General features: G+C 36.7%; 1 protein-coding gene across 16 annotated transcripts; it reads left to right on the top strand.

Annotated features, from left to right (window-relative positions):
• The first annotated feature begins 1777 nt into the window (after positions 1-1777).
• LOC149050609 (uncharacterized) lies at positions 1778-12819 on the top strand. Of its 16 annotated transcripts, XM_089198150.1 has the most exons (10): positions 2636-2774; positions 4237-4316; positions 4673-4740; positions 6461-6573; positions 7378-7464; positions 8224-8813; positions 9347-9559; positions 10205-10266; positions 11845-11931; positions 12172-12819. In XM_089198150.1, coding segments are annotated over exons 6-10 (384 nt in total). In that variant the 5' UTR covers positions 2636-2774; positions 4237-4316; positions 4673-4740; positions 6461-6573; positions 7378-7464; positions 8224-8811; the 3' UTR covers positions 12192-12819. The 16 variants fall into 16 exon arrangements, 9 of the variants coding, with proteins under 9 accessions (XP_089054273.1, XP_089054272.1, XP_089054280.1 ...); XM_089198149.1 differs by lacking the exons at positions 2636-2774; positions 4237-4316 and adding an exon at positions 2084-2225; XM_089198153.1 differs by lacking the exon at positions 4237-4316 and having other exon boundaries at positions 2696-2774; positions 8386-8813.
• Positions 12820-15282: the final 2463 nt, after the last annotated feature.

Genomic DNA, 15282 nt, shown 5'->3' with positions numbered 1-15282 from the left:
ATAGCTGCTTAAATTAAGCAACCACTTAAGACTCAAAAACTGTCTATGTCCCGTCCTGTCAAGCTTTTGCTGGACAGGCCACGTACTAATCAGAAATCTACATCCTGTACTTTGAGCGTTGAAAGAGATCTTTTCCCTGATAAATATGATGCAACTGTTTTTCAGCCGACTGAAATCTACGATTCGAGGTGGTACTTGAAGCACTGTTGCACCGGCTAGACAGCGCTGACCTTGATGGAAAATAACGACCTCCTTCGGATTGCAGGTCTTCATTGGCCCCCATAGCTACGACAGAGATCTTTGGCACCATCGGCTCGTCGGGTTTCTTCGTAGTCCTCTCCGGGCCGGCACCGAAATGAAAAGAAGAGTCGGGGGACATTTGCTCCGCATAAATGGCTATTATTTTAGTGACACTGATGGGGAATAAAGACACTGAAATGCAAATACCAGCTGTACTCGTCGTCCACAGCAGCATTCTCCGAAGTTTTTGGCGAAGGGTACGAACGATCATGATTGCATGTTATTGAAATTTCTTTCGATTTCCGTCCAACAGCAGAATTTGGCGGATGCAACTTTGTGTTGATATTTAGACTTCGCCGAATTGTGTCCGCTTGAACGGACGTAGCATTTGACACTGTATATATCACCTGGCACGTTTGTTCTTTAGAATTTGCGATTGCTTGTCTTTCAATAAAAGATTTTTTAGTGTCAAACGGCGGCGCGAAAGGCGAGTGACGTTCAGGAACTGATTGGAAATATCAAACACACGTAAAAATTCTCGTCATTTTATGGCTCTTCTCAGGGCTGGAAAACCTTGCAAAACACGGCACTTTCAATAATAAAGAATGTTGCAGTAAGATGAATTAAATGTAGGTTTTATGACTGCAAGACTTAGTGCAAAACTTCATTATTTGAGTTTAGCTGGTGTTTACAGGTTGGAAAAAAATATATGTATAGATAAATATTGCCGCCATAACTAGACTTGAGAGTTCTCCTACTCGCTATTAAATTGTATGTTTGTCGAAGAGTGCTGAAACATTGACATTAGCTGACATAGAATCAGTGGAGTCGGAGTTCTTAAATTTGCGTTGTATTTTGAGCTGAAAACCTCCCAGAGATGGAGTTAAAAAAGACTTCATTGAGGAACTCGAAAAAAGTGTTGAAGACAAAAGTAGTCTTAATACAAGCATGTCAACGCAATTTGCACGACATACGTGGCAAATAATTGGCTTGAAAAAAGCGATGTTGTTGAGGACGAGAATTAATTGACGGAGTTTACTCGAAACAATAACTGTCAGATTCTGAAGCATTTTCACTGAGAAACACGCGCAGCGTGCAGAGGAGAACTTGAACCATCTACACTGAACAACAATCAACGGGGCGAGTTTGCTGGGAATAAAAAAATTTGGAAATCATTCCGACAGAAATTTTTAAACACGACCAGATCGCATTCCGCAGAATTCCTTGATTTCCAGTGCTGGTGGTATTTTTCTTAAACTCTGATTCCTCCAGCTAAAAGTTTTAAAAACTAATGAGACGAACTGATTTGAAACCTGAAAATAATTTGCATTTTTTAGCTTTCTGTGTGTTCGTTTCCACGTGATGAGGTTTGTAAAACAGTTCTTATCGGCATAAAAAGTGATAGTCTTGTTTTTCAACCACAAGTTATGACTTTGTTTGTTGTGTATTGTAACACTCAATCTGAAAATATCTTCCTCATGTGCTTGCGACCCTTGTCATCTTTTCGCGCCGTTTGTTGACTCGTACCATTCTTCTCACGGCCACTCTATAAATGCCTGACGTATTTCATCGCCGTAACTTCAAAATAACATCACTGTAGATTTTACTGAATTTAGAAAGAGTGAATCACTAGACGTACCTTCATGGTACGCTTCGGCACCAAGTCAGGCTCGTTTGTTATCGCCAGGGGTATATTGGCTCGCCTGCGTACCAAAATGGTACGATTAGGTGAGAACTGGGTAAAATATCTATTAGATCCCGGAAGAAAGACCACGTGGATGATTGTCGCGAGCGATGGCGCTGGCAAGAAGAGCGAGAGTTTTCAACAGGCTGTATTTTAGTACAAAGCAAAAAGGCGAAAAGGTTTAAGAACTTCAGTGCCTTCAGAGGATGAAGTCCAACATCATATCACAATCTGCCGCTTCAATTAAACAATGGTCGAAAGTAAGAGTGAGGATTCTGACACAACTGCAAAGAGCGCCGAGGTGAGTCTGTATGTTTTATCATTTGATTTCATCCTGCGATACGATCCTTTAAAAGTTTCAGTACTCTTACTTTAAAAATCTTGCTCGTGCTAAACAGAGAGAAAGCTCTTCGTGGGTAAACAAACCATGCCTTCCTCGAGAGGTCGATTATCGTCTTGGACAAACTCGTAAGAAATACACCATTTGCATGTTAGCTGTTAGTTCTATATGGCCATCGTGAAAAAAACCAAGAGTGATTGTGAACAAGGAGCGTTTCCTACTATTTAATACGCAGTCAGGTTTGGTGAATTTAATTTTAAAAGTGTTGCATTAATATGGCCAACTTTAATTACAGGAAAAGGAAAGTGGGAAGGGAGCATGCCTGTATGTGTCCTGAGCAAAAAGTTCAGATTCAACAACAATCATCATCAAGAAGCTGGAGGCCATAAGGATTTACTGTTAACATTAGGAATCAAGCATTGCATCGGCTTCACAGTTATGTGCCTCCATGAGGATGGCTCTTATTGTGTTGGAAGACTGTGAAGAAAACAATTTCATTGAGACTATCAAGTAAGTATCCCCTTTGTTTGTAAGTCTTTCCACTCTTAAAGACTTCATTGTGAGTGGTCAAATAAAGTTCAATTAAATGCATGATAATAAACACAAAAAAATTAGACACTTCTGATAGGCTGAAAACAAGTGCATTTTTCACACAGCACAAGTGCAAAGTTGTAACACAAGTGCATGTTATAAATAGTATGCTGTTAAAATTGTGAATAAGTGCTACACATGTAAAAATTGCACTTGCCTTATGCACTCTTGCAATTATGTTGTCTTTGAAAAATTTACTTGTGCTTATTATCACCAAATTGATTTTAAAAAGTTATTACTTGAGCAGGATTCCTTTAAAATGTTGTATGGATTACATGCAACTGCATGAGTTAGCATTATGAAGATTTCACATTGTGGATTGTGGACAATAGGTGACAATATAAACTTAAGGGTAATTTTCACTGGCTTTTTGAAGCTTTTAACTATAAATTCTCTCTGAACATTTTGTTTCAATAACTTTTCCATAGTTTCTCGGTTATAAGGCGAACTTGGTTCTAAGATGCACCTCAAACTTAATAACTTAGTCAAGCCAAGTTCCCAGACTGAAAATTACGTGAAAATACTTGGTTATAAGATGCACCAAAAGGATGAGAGTTAACAAAAGGATTTAATGGAACTGAGAACAATTATTCCTACACAACTGGCATGCAAACTCTTTTGTTAAAATGTAAATAAAAGTGAAAAAGTCACAAATTTAATGATCTACATAAAAACCAAGGCTAAAATTTCACACCTGATTATGAGTATTCAATGATCCTGATTTCATTCTATTAACCCTTTAACTCCCAGATCCAATTTGTAATTCTCCTTACCATCAACCATACAATTCTTACAATGTTCATTCAGAGAATTTTGTTTTGGATCAAGTAATTATCCCCAAATTGATCTTTTCCTTTAATCTCATCACTTATCTAGTTGCTATTGTATAAATACTTTAAGGAGAAATTCTGTCTTGGTCACCCATGGGAGTTAAAGGGTTAAACATCAACCAACTGATTTAAAACTCAGTTGCAAAACTAACTGATGCGTTCTCATCCTAAACAGTCAGAGTTTAACTTCGACTTCTTGTTCGATTGCAAATATGCTAAGCACTCACCATCACTGATATGACCTCAACTTCAAGTTGAAAATTGTTGCCAAAGCTGAGGCAGTCAACAACAATCGTGAAATTGCTCATGAATATGGCATTTCAGAATCCATGGTGTGAAAATGATGCAACCAGCAACATGTCCTGTTTTCTGGTGGGCTGCTGATGACAGCAAAGTGTGCATCCTTGCAACACTACAAACCAAAAGACCTGAGTTGGATATCATGTTACCGAGCACGTGCTCTTGAGCACGTATGCAAATTTCCACTTGTTTGCTTTTCTATAGAAGTTGATTTAAGTGTTCTAAAAGCAGTATTCATTTTTAATTCATAGGAATAAAAGTTTGAATTTGATGTACTCTTTGCTACACCTCAGACCAAAAAGCTCTGCTTTTTCTCCTTTTTCTCTCAACAGTTAGTGTCCTTTTCTTGTCTTTTTAACTACAGTATAAGTTCTGCTAAAATTTTGATATCAAGATTTTGTTGTGCAAAAATACTTGGGCTATAAGATGCACCTCAATTTCAGCATTAACTTTCCAACCGAGGAAAGAATTTTCTTGTAAAAACCATGTGCCTTAGAGCCAAGAAACTATGGTAAATTCTCTTTGAACATTTTGTTCCAGTTCTTTCTACCAATATTTGTCACTATGTATTTTGCGGTGTTCGTTTCCCAAAACCTGTGGAAGATTCTTTCTCTCCTAGACAGTCATGGCCTCAGTGGCTGTTTCAATGAATATGCTTGGTCATCATAACCTATTTTGTTTCAACAGATCACCGAAGGATGATGATACAACAAGCACATGCCCATTGTATTTATTGCTTCTGGACCCCCTGTCTGGTAAAGCTGTTCCTTTCTCCCTGGTTACTTATATCACTATGGTAACTGGCCAAAGTAGCCCTCTCTTATTCCTTATTAAGGGTTTAAACCAGTTATAACATGTGTTGGAAACATTGTGCCCTTACCAAAAACAATATGCACGGAAAATGTTTACCAGATAAGGGTAAATATTACCTGAATGGACTAATCAGAGCACTTTGTTTTGCGCCGGGTAAAGTTTACATGACTGGAGTAAACTTTACCTCTTGCAATTCGCAAAACAGAGCACTTGTGGGCTGTAATGGCGCAGGATAATTACATTCTTTCAATTGTAGCTTCCTAGAATCAACTTTCGCAATTTAAAGGTGAAATAAGGTGCAAAACCGATCAGCTCTTGAATAGAATGGCACGCTCTTGGATTCGTTAAGATTCATAAAGTTTACACGACTGGAGTAAACTTTACCTCTAGCAATTCACAAAACAGAGCACTTGTGGGCTGTAATGGCGCAGGATAATTACATTCTTTCAATTGTAGCTTCCTAGAATCAACTTTCGCAATTTAAAGGTGAAATAAGGTGCAAAACCGATCAGCTTTTGAATAGAATGGCACGCTCTTGGATTTGTTAAGATTCAAAGAGTGACACGGCTTTGTCCACAAAGTCATGTTTGTTTCAGCGTTGTATCAAACATTGTTGACATGAAGGTGTTTTATTGAAAGGTTCTAGGTGATAAGTTTGCACACTAGCAAAGCAGGCATGTAATCTAATTCCGCAGCAATCCTAGCATATGTTAGCGACCTCGTTGGCGGCATAACTTGCAAGTTTGTGATCGTTCATTGAGCTACCATGACAATGTGCACCATTACTTCCCTTTCCAAAATTCATTTTTCTTTACAAAGAGACAGAGCTGACCTCCTTGATCAGTAGTAAAAGAAGGGGCTCTGCAGAAATGTAGGTATTGTTAAAACTAATTTTGAGAAAAAGAGAATGGTTGAAATCTATTGTTTATTGTACCTGTAATGACGAACCTATGTCATTGAAGCTTTACAGGCCAGTGATTTTCCATCTCTTCTCATTTTTTCCTAACATCTTGCATGGGTTTATACAGTAATAAATTTAATGGTAGAAAACTGTGGTGTATTGCATGCCTACCAAAAATAACAACCATATAGAGTCAAGGGCATGTACATGTACATGTAGGCACAACTTATATAATTTTGCCCCTTCTAAATATTGGTTCAAAGATTAATTTGCCGTGTGTTTTTGAATATTATGTTTCTTATTATACAGCTTGCAAATATATACTGTTGCAGAAGGCAATAACAAAAAGTACAGTTTTAGTACGTAATAGCTTTTTTATATAGGGTAACTCAGCTGCAGTAATGAATAAAGGGGGTAAGTTTCTAAAGAAACTGTGGTGCTGTGTCGGTGGGAGAGTATAGTGGGTAATTTAGTGTTAACAACTGAGTTGAAAACGTAAATTAGCCAGCGTAAAGGGTAAAAAAGCTGACATTTCCAGCGTTAGCCCTTCATCAGAGCAATTCCAATCACTCTGATGTACTAATGTAGTAATTAACAACTCAAAGATTGACTGGTTTGAAATGTTCTCAACAATGATTTGATCTTTTTATTAAATCTTTTTTGCTCTTGATTGTAGTGTGCAATTTTTTTTAGTATTGATTGACAGTTGTTACAGTGCTGTTATGACTATAAATTTACAAGTTTTTCCTGGATTCTGTCAGATACTTGATGCAAGAGCAGTACATTGATGAGCTTGTGTTCAAATGCTTGACGCTGGAGTGTGATCTGGGAAGTGCAGTAAATCGCCTGATAACACAACCAGGACAATAAACAGGTACATGTATCTATCATGTAGAGTTTGATTAAGTCATGCTTGCTTTAAAATGCCTTACATTATTTTTAGAGTATATTCAGAGTGACAGTGAATTTTGAGTGGTGTGTTATACCTTAATCCCTCAAAAAAGACAAAACAAAACAAAAGAGAGGGAAAAAAACCAGGACAGTTGTCAATTTAACAGTGGATTTCTTTTTTAAATTACCCGAACAATTGGTATGTGCTTTGGGTCAAAAATTCATTCATGTTTTACTATTACTACTGGTACTAAGCAATGGATTTAACTGCAAGCAAATCAAACCACCAAACCAAATTCTTTTTAATAATTGGTAGCTCATTTTGTGAAACATCTTGTTTCTGGCTCTCAGTTTCTTCCTGGACATACAACTTTTTTGAAGCAAACGCAAAACAAAATTAAAATAATTTTAATTTTATGGCTCTCAACAACATTTTCAATATGCACACAGCTTCATTACTCAGTTATATTAATTATTATTAATTAGCTGTGTGCATATTGAAAATGTTGTTGGGAGCCTTACACAATTTGGTCCCTTTAATAAAATTGTAAGGTCACTTGAAGATTTCTTAAAATGTTCTCTCAGTTATAATTAGGTAGATTTTACTTCAATTCAGCTCATTTCCTTTTCATTTTATTGTGACACGCAGTATAGCCCTTTTCAGTCTGGTGAATACTTGCACACCTTGCAAAACAAAAATATAATTGCCAAATAATAAATAAATGTGATTTGTGTAGCTTTACAAGGGAGACATTGTCTTAAAAATTTCTTCAACATGTTGTTGCAGTTACTCCTAAATCAAAGAGGCCTGGCATTGTTAGAAAAAGGAAATTTGATGCAGATTTTCTATCATCAAGGAACAATGATTGTGAAGGTATGATATTTGATTAACCCTTTTACTCCCATAAGTGACCAAGACAGAATTTCTCCCTACAATATCAATACAATATCAAGTGGACAAGTGATGAGAATGAAGAAAAATATCAGTTAGGTGATTATAAGTTGACTCGATACCAAATTCTCCAAACTAACATCACAAGAACTGTATGGCAGACAGTGAGGAGAAATTACTTATGAGATCTTGGGAGTTAAAGGGTTAAGTGCTATCTGATGGAACAAGCTGCAAAAGGAGCCAATACATTTCTAACTTGCAAGCCTTTGAAAACTGCATACCATGACTTTGTGTTCTCTCGAAACTATAGTTTTCCCTGCTTATAACCTAGTTGCGTAGTTGTAGGTCAGAGTAAGTGGGCTAGTTGTAGCAACTTGTCTGCTCTATGTGTTTAGCACTTGTTTTGTAAGGATTTGATAATATTTGATACTTTATATTTGAAAAGTTTTGGATTTTTGATGTCAACAACTAGAGCTTCAATGTGAACCAAAAGTTGGCTGCTGACATAATGTACGGTACTTACTTACAGTATATTGGATGGAGCAACTCATCCTGCAACCTAAATGAAGCACTCCTTCATCCCTGTTGGGACTGTTTTGGTTGCCCTTGTAATATTATGTAGTGTTAATAGTACAATCATGCACTTGAGGAGAACTTTTGAGATTACTGGAGCTTGTGGTTTTACATTTATGTGATGGTCTTATGCAGTACAGAATCCCTCTAATTCCAAGTTTTAACCAGGTGCTACAACAGCAAGCCCTAAAGATTGGCAAATTCCAGCCTCAAATTGGGGTCTACACGCACCTTCAATTTTGTCATATTTACATGGCTATGACAGCTAACAATGTGCATATAATCACATTAATCCACTCTTGATCCCTTTATCACCTATGCATCAGCAAGACTAATCATGAGGAGAAGAGTGATGTGCCTATCCCAGCAAAGCAAATTTCATGGGGTGATGTGAACCACACACAGCTGCTGCCACTCCATCCATATCACTATTATCATCATGTATCAAATGGAAAAAGTAATGTTCATGTAAAGAAAGACAGAGGTGGCTCAGAGAGCACCATTATGTCTAGTGGGTATATGCAGAGTGATAAGTGGTAACCTTCAGTGGTTACAAAAGAAGAGGGCAAGAAGCAGGCCATGGAGGAAATGCCCCAAGATATTTCCTCCACAAAACAAAAAGAGGCAAATAAAAGCTGGATGGCTCAAGTGCTAATTACAATGACAAAAACAATCAAGCTGGAACAAAGACAAAAGTTGATAAAAGTGATAAGAGATTAGCTAAGAAAAGAATGTGAATGCAGAAGTTGCTCCCCAATGTATGCTTTTTGTCAATTACTGATACCATAACTAAACAGTTTTCCTAAGATGCAAGACTGTTCATACTACCAGAGCCTAGAGCTGACTTTTTATCCTGTTGACCAACTTACTGGTGACCCCTATCTCTAACTCTGATAATTTTCATTCACTAGTATACAGTTGTATGCAAAATTTGCAAGTGACAGTTCATGCATTAAGTAAATTACTCAATGTTTGAGCAAAATTGAAACTTACTAAATTCAACATCATAATAAAACAAATTATGCCTCCCTCGAGAGGTCAGTTATTGTAGTGGATAAACTTGTCAGAAATACACAATTTGTTCATTAGCTGTTCAATGTGGCTAACGAAAAAATAACAAAAATTATCTGTGAACAAGGAGCTTTTCCTTGTCACTTACTATTTTTAAATAGTAAGTGACAATAGTAAGTATTATTATTATTAACAGTTAGTTAATAAATAGGTAGTCAGGTTTGGTGAATTTTACAAGTGTAACAGCTGTATTAATATGGCCAACTTACTGTAATTACAGGAAAAGGAAAGTGGAAAGGGAGCATGCCTGTATGTGCCCTCAGCAAAAAGTTCAGATTCAACAACAATCATCATCAAGAAGCTGGAGACTATCAGGATTTACTGTTAAGAAGGAATCAAGCATTGCATTAGCTTCACAGTTATGCGCCTCTGTGAGGATGGCTCTTATTGTGTTGGAAGACTGTGAAGAAAACAATTTCATTGTTACTATCAAGTAAGTATCCCTTTTGTTTGTAAGTCTTTCCATTCTTAAAGATTTCAATGTGAGTGGTCATCAGTAAAGTTTGACAATTAAATGCATGATAATATACATGAAAAAATTATGCAATTTTTATTGGCTGAGAACAAGTGCATTTTTCATGCAGCACAAGTGCAAAGTTGTAACACAAGTGCAGATTATAAATAGTATGCTGTTGAAATTGTGAATAAGTGCTACACATGTACAAATTGCATTTGCCTTATGCACTCTTGCAATTATGTTGTCTTTGAAAAATTTACTTGTGCTTAATAACACCAAATTGTTTTGAAAAGTTATTACCTGAACAGGATTCCTTTAAAATGATGTATGGATTACATGCAGCTGCATGAATTAGCATTGCAAAGATTTCATTTTGTGGATTGTGGACAATAAGTGACAATGAATGTAAATTTCAGGGTAATTTTCACTGGCTTTTTGAAGCTTTTAGCTATAAGTTCTCTCTGAATATTTTGCTCCATCTCTCTCCACCACAATTTGTCACTATGTATTTCGCTTGCTTCTCAAAAACTGCAGAATATTCTTTCTTCCTTAGACAGTCATGGCCTTAATGGCTGTTTCAGTGAATATACTTGGTCATCATAGCCTTTTTTGTTTCAACAGATCATCAAAGGCATGCAGTGAGCACACACCCATTGTATTTATTTCCTCTGGACCCCTGTCAGGTAAACCTGTTCCTTTCTCCCATTAGTTACTTATATCACCATGGTAACTGGTCAAAGTAACCTCCTCTTATTCTTTATGAAGGGTTAAGACCATTTATATAAGTTCTTTGAGACAGAGCCAACCTCCTTGACTAGTGGTATAAGAAGGGGCTCTGTAGAAGTGTAGGTAGTTGTTAAAACTAATTTTGAGAAAAAGAGGGTGGTCAAAAATCTATTGTTTATTGTACCTGTAATGATGAACCTATGTCATTGTGGCTTTACAGGTCTGTGATTTTCCATCTCCTCATTTTTTCCTGACATCTTGCACGAGTTAATAGTCAGTAGTGAATGATAGAAAGGTGTGATGTATTGCATGCCTAATGAAAAAACAACTATACAAAGTTAAGTGCATGTAGACACAACTTAATATATATTTTGCCCCTTCTAAGTATTGGTTCAAAGATTTACAGTGTGTTATTGAATATGTTTCTTATGATATAGCTTGCAAATATAAACTGTTGCAGAAGGCAATAACAAAAAGTAGCAGCTTTTTAAGAAAGGGTAAATCAGCTATAAGTTTCCTACATGTAGTAATTAACAACTCAAAGATTCACTGGTTTGAACTGTTCTCAACAATGATTGGATCTTTTTGTTAATTCTTTTTTACTCCTGATTGTAGTGTGCAATTTTTTTTAGTTTTGATTGACAGTTGTTACAGTGCTGTTATATGTGTGACTATAAATTTACTAGTTTTTCCTGGATTCTGTCAGATACTTGATGCAAGAGCAGTACACTGATGAGCTTGTGTTCAAACGCTTGACACTGGAGTGTGATCACCTGATAACACAACCATGACAATTTGCAGGTACATGTATCTATTATGTAGAGTTTGGTTGAGTCATGTTTGCTTTTTCATTGTAAAATGCCTTACATTATTTTTCAGAGTATATTCAGAGTGACAGTGAATTTTAAGTGGTGTATTAAGCCCTAATCCCTCTTTGAAAAGAACACATTTCCAAAAAAAAAGACAAAACAAAACAAAAGAGAGGGAAAAAAAACAGTGGATTACTTTTTAAATTACCCAGCCAATTGGTATGTGCTTAATTCATTTTTTACCGTTACTAGACAATGGATTTAACTGGAAGCAAATTAAACCACTAAATCAAGTTCTTTTTAATGATTGGTGGCTCATTTTGTAATACATGTTGGCTCTGGTTTTCAGTTTCTCCCTGGACATACAACTTTTTTGTAGCAAACACAAAACAAAATTAAAATTAATATAATTTAGCAATGAAGCTATGTGCATATTGAAAATGTTGTTGGGAGCCATACACAGTTTGGTCCCTTTAGGAAAATTGTAAGGTCAATTGAGGATTTCTTAAAATGTTCCTTCAGTTACACTTATTTAGATTTGACTTCAATTCAGCGCATTTCCTACATGTATTCATTTTATTGTGGCATGCAATATAGCTCTTTTCAGTCTGGTAAATACTTACACACCTTGTCAAACAAAAAATATAGTGGCCAGATAATAATGTGATTCATGTAGCTTTACAAGGGAGACATTGTCTTAAAAATTTCTTCATAATATTGTTGCAGTTACTCCCAAATCAAAGAGGTCTGGCATTGTAAGAAAAAGGAAATTTGATACAGCTTTTCTATCATCAAGGAACAATGATTATGAAGGTATGATATTTTATTAACTCTTCCACTCCTGTTGGTGACCAAGACAGAATTTTTCCTTACAATATCAATACAGTCATCAAGCAGACAAGTGATGAAAATAAGGAAAAATATCAGTTAGGAGATTAAAAGTTGATTCAATACCAAATTCTCCGAACTAACATCACAAGACCTGTATGACAGACCGTAAGGAGAATAATTTTGATTCACATCAACGCTGTTAATGTTATTGCTTCAAAACAGGATTTTTCATCACTGGATAAAGTCAGCATTTCCTTGGAGGACATGGAGAAGAAGGTCATGGAAGTTCTTACAAATGAAAGAAAAGCGTTTGGAATTAGGGACAAGCAGTCATGAAAGCTTTTATAAGCAGAATTTTCCAAAGTAAATGTCCACTGTTATTTGCTTGCTCTAAAAAAGAGTCTTAATATGTAAAGTAGTCAATGATTATCAATTTTACTACTAACATTGCATGTAACAATACCAAACAGAAAATCTCATGTTGGAACTAGTGGTAACATAGAGAATTGTAATGAAATGTTTTGTAAACAAAATAGTGAGGAAATCAACATTGCAACAGTCGGGTATTTACAGTTTGAGTAATTTTTAATTTCTAATTACTTACCCAAGAGCTTTTTGGCAATAATGAAATTGATGTATTTCATTTCTTCCTCTCCATAGTTATTAACTTTTAGACTCTACAGCTTAATGAGTAAAGAAGCACATCTCTTCCTTTCTGAGCTCAATCCCAAATAGATGCAACTGACTTCTACGTTAGAGGTCACATGAGAAATATACACTTGTGATAAAAAAACCTTTATTGAATTTTTTAATCAGTATTTACATGTAAACTTATCAAAGTTACTGGCAATAAAATTATTCTTGTGATAAGAATTTTGGTTCTTTATAAGAGAAAGTGCGATCAGAGGAATTAAGAGTGTGACAGGTCATCTAAAACAAACCTGTCAAGTACAAGTGTTAAATTACTGATTTTGAAATATGCTGAGGCAGTCTGACTTTGCACTTCAGAAGTTTGCAAATACCAGATCAACACCAAGGACCTTTAGCAGTAAGGAACTGAGGCAACGCCGAGGAAGACGTCACTTAAAAAATGTATTATATTTTATGTTAAAATTTTGCGGATGGCTGGGTGTGTTCACGGTTTCTTACGACGCTTCACTGAAACTTCAGCATAACGTATGTGAGCCGCTTTAAGTTCCAAATGGAAACTTATTTTAAAGGTTCCGTTCACTGATCACGCAAATTTTGGTGATTTCATTTTGTTTTTTACAGGGCAGCTAAGTAATTTACAAAGGTTTAGTAGGTACCTGCTGATCAGCTATTATTTTGCCAACTGTTATGATATTTTGTTTTGCCTTGTCCTTGTTGCCATTAGCGTCGTGGTTCGCGTTAAGGTCCCTGGTACTTACCCTGTAATATAAACTTGGTCGTAAACTTTGTCGTCAAGACAAACAAAAAGTGCTTGTATAGTAGAAGTAATTAGAGTTTTGGCGCAATTTTCGTGGCACGAAACTAAAGTCGGTCACAATGACAACAACAATGTAACTATTTGGAGGCTGAAAAGGTTACGGTTTGTAAAATTCAGCTAGTTGCTCATAAAATCCCCTTATGACAAACTTTAGAGCAGTGATTCATAAACCAAAGTTGTCAGACCACATGTACATTTTTTTCCTGTCGCAGTGATTGGATCAGTCTCGCAGTGCGAAAGATATATAAAAACAGAAGAATGAAACTGGTCAATTTTCGTCAGTGGCTACTCAACAGTTACGGTCTTTATTTCAAACACGAAGGTTGCGACTGGCTAGAATTCTTACCGCTCCGTTGATATTGCGTCATAAGATCAAATTAAAGCCGATCTCCACGAACGATTACGATGATTTACCCCTATCGATTATAATTCTGGCTACTGCAGTGACCTCAGTGAACGGCGATTATCAAATTCCAGCCGTATGAGCTGTTCAGAGATGACGTTTCACCGATAGAGATCATGTTTTAATCGAATACCTTAAATTTATTGGTCTAAATTTATGAAGGAAAGAAAACACCGAAATCTATATTGCTTGCATTTGAACATCCGGGATCCGAGAATTTAGTGTAAGAAGGGGGCGAGATGCGGGAATGATGTTATGCCGGCGGGACACTGGAATCGGCGATTTTAAGGGGCGAGATACGGGACTGAAATAATCACTTGAACGAACCAAGAACGGGAATGTCCGTTGACGAGAATTTATGATGAAATTGATCGGACTGGTCAGCGACACTTCACTAATTGCGCAGGAATTAAAATTCTATCAAAAGCGAAGTTGCCAACTTACCAAAAATCCTTAACGGCCCAAAGGGTAAGGTGGCATCTAAAACTGTTGCGTCAATTGAAGTGCTTAACGGCGTAACAAAAAGAGAAACTCCAGAAAGTCTCGGAATTATATCGATGTGAGGCTCTTAACCCCTTGAGTTGCATGACACTAGACGTGGAGGATATTCACTCAGTTATGCATCACAAATATAAACTTTTCACGGTGTTAGATTACGTAAGAAAGTTTGGAAATGCAGCCAAAGAAGGTTTAAAGAGGCCAAGCCATCGGGCGGCGCACTATTTTAAATCCAAATTCTTGGTATCCTTTACCAGAACGTGCCATTATTCTGTCGGCCATACAAGTAATTTAACCGTTACCTCCTGTATTGGATGGCACCACATAGCATATAGAAGATGAGGGACTGGACATAAACATTTGCTGCAGCAGCAACAAGAGCTTTAACTCCCCTGTGGTGCCTCTATCAGACAGATATTCAGGCGGGCGAACCGGTTAGCCTCGAGCGTTCTGACTTCGAGAAGTCGCAAGAAAACACAGGGAAACAAGACAAAGAGGATAATGGGGCTCCGGCTTTGGTAGAAGTATTCGCTTAAATAACAGAATTGTGTTCAGGTAATTATTCTTTATTTCCCTTGCTATGGCACAATAGGATTGCCGTCACCTTTAGTGTTTCATGCAGTTGTTGAGATTGTTATGCCACACTGAATTCTTTACTTATACGTTTGTGTGTGATTAAAGTTAAATCCAAAGGAAGTCGTTACCGTGAATAGCGTACTTAGTTCGTGCAAAACTTTGAAAACTTCTGAAATGAACAATATCATCATTTTGGTGAAAAGAGGTAAACTTACGCCTTACGGTTACCAAAGACTTCAACGGATCAATGCCGGTTAAGAAAATCACCACCAACCGAAGAGACCCTCTTACGTTTAGGAAATGGACTAGGAAAACATTTTTATAATCAAGATTGGCCAGTACAAGCCGTCGGAATTACGGGACTGAGAGAAAATATTAGTCGGGATCA

Source organism: Pocillopora damicornis, chromosome 2 (genome assembly GCF_964200805.1).
Source record: "Pocillopora damicornis chromosome 2, jaPocDami1.2, whole genome shotgun sequence".
Lineage (NCBI taxonomy): Eukaryota > Metazoa > Cnidaria > Anthozoa > Scleractinia > Pocilloporidae > Pocillopora > Pocillopora damicornis.
The sequence above is the reverse complement of the archived record's forward strand: the minus strand, read 5'-3'. Positions and strand labels throughout refer to the sequence as shown.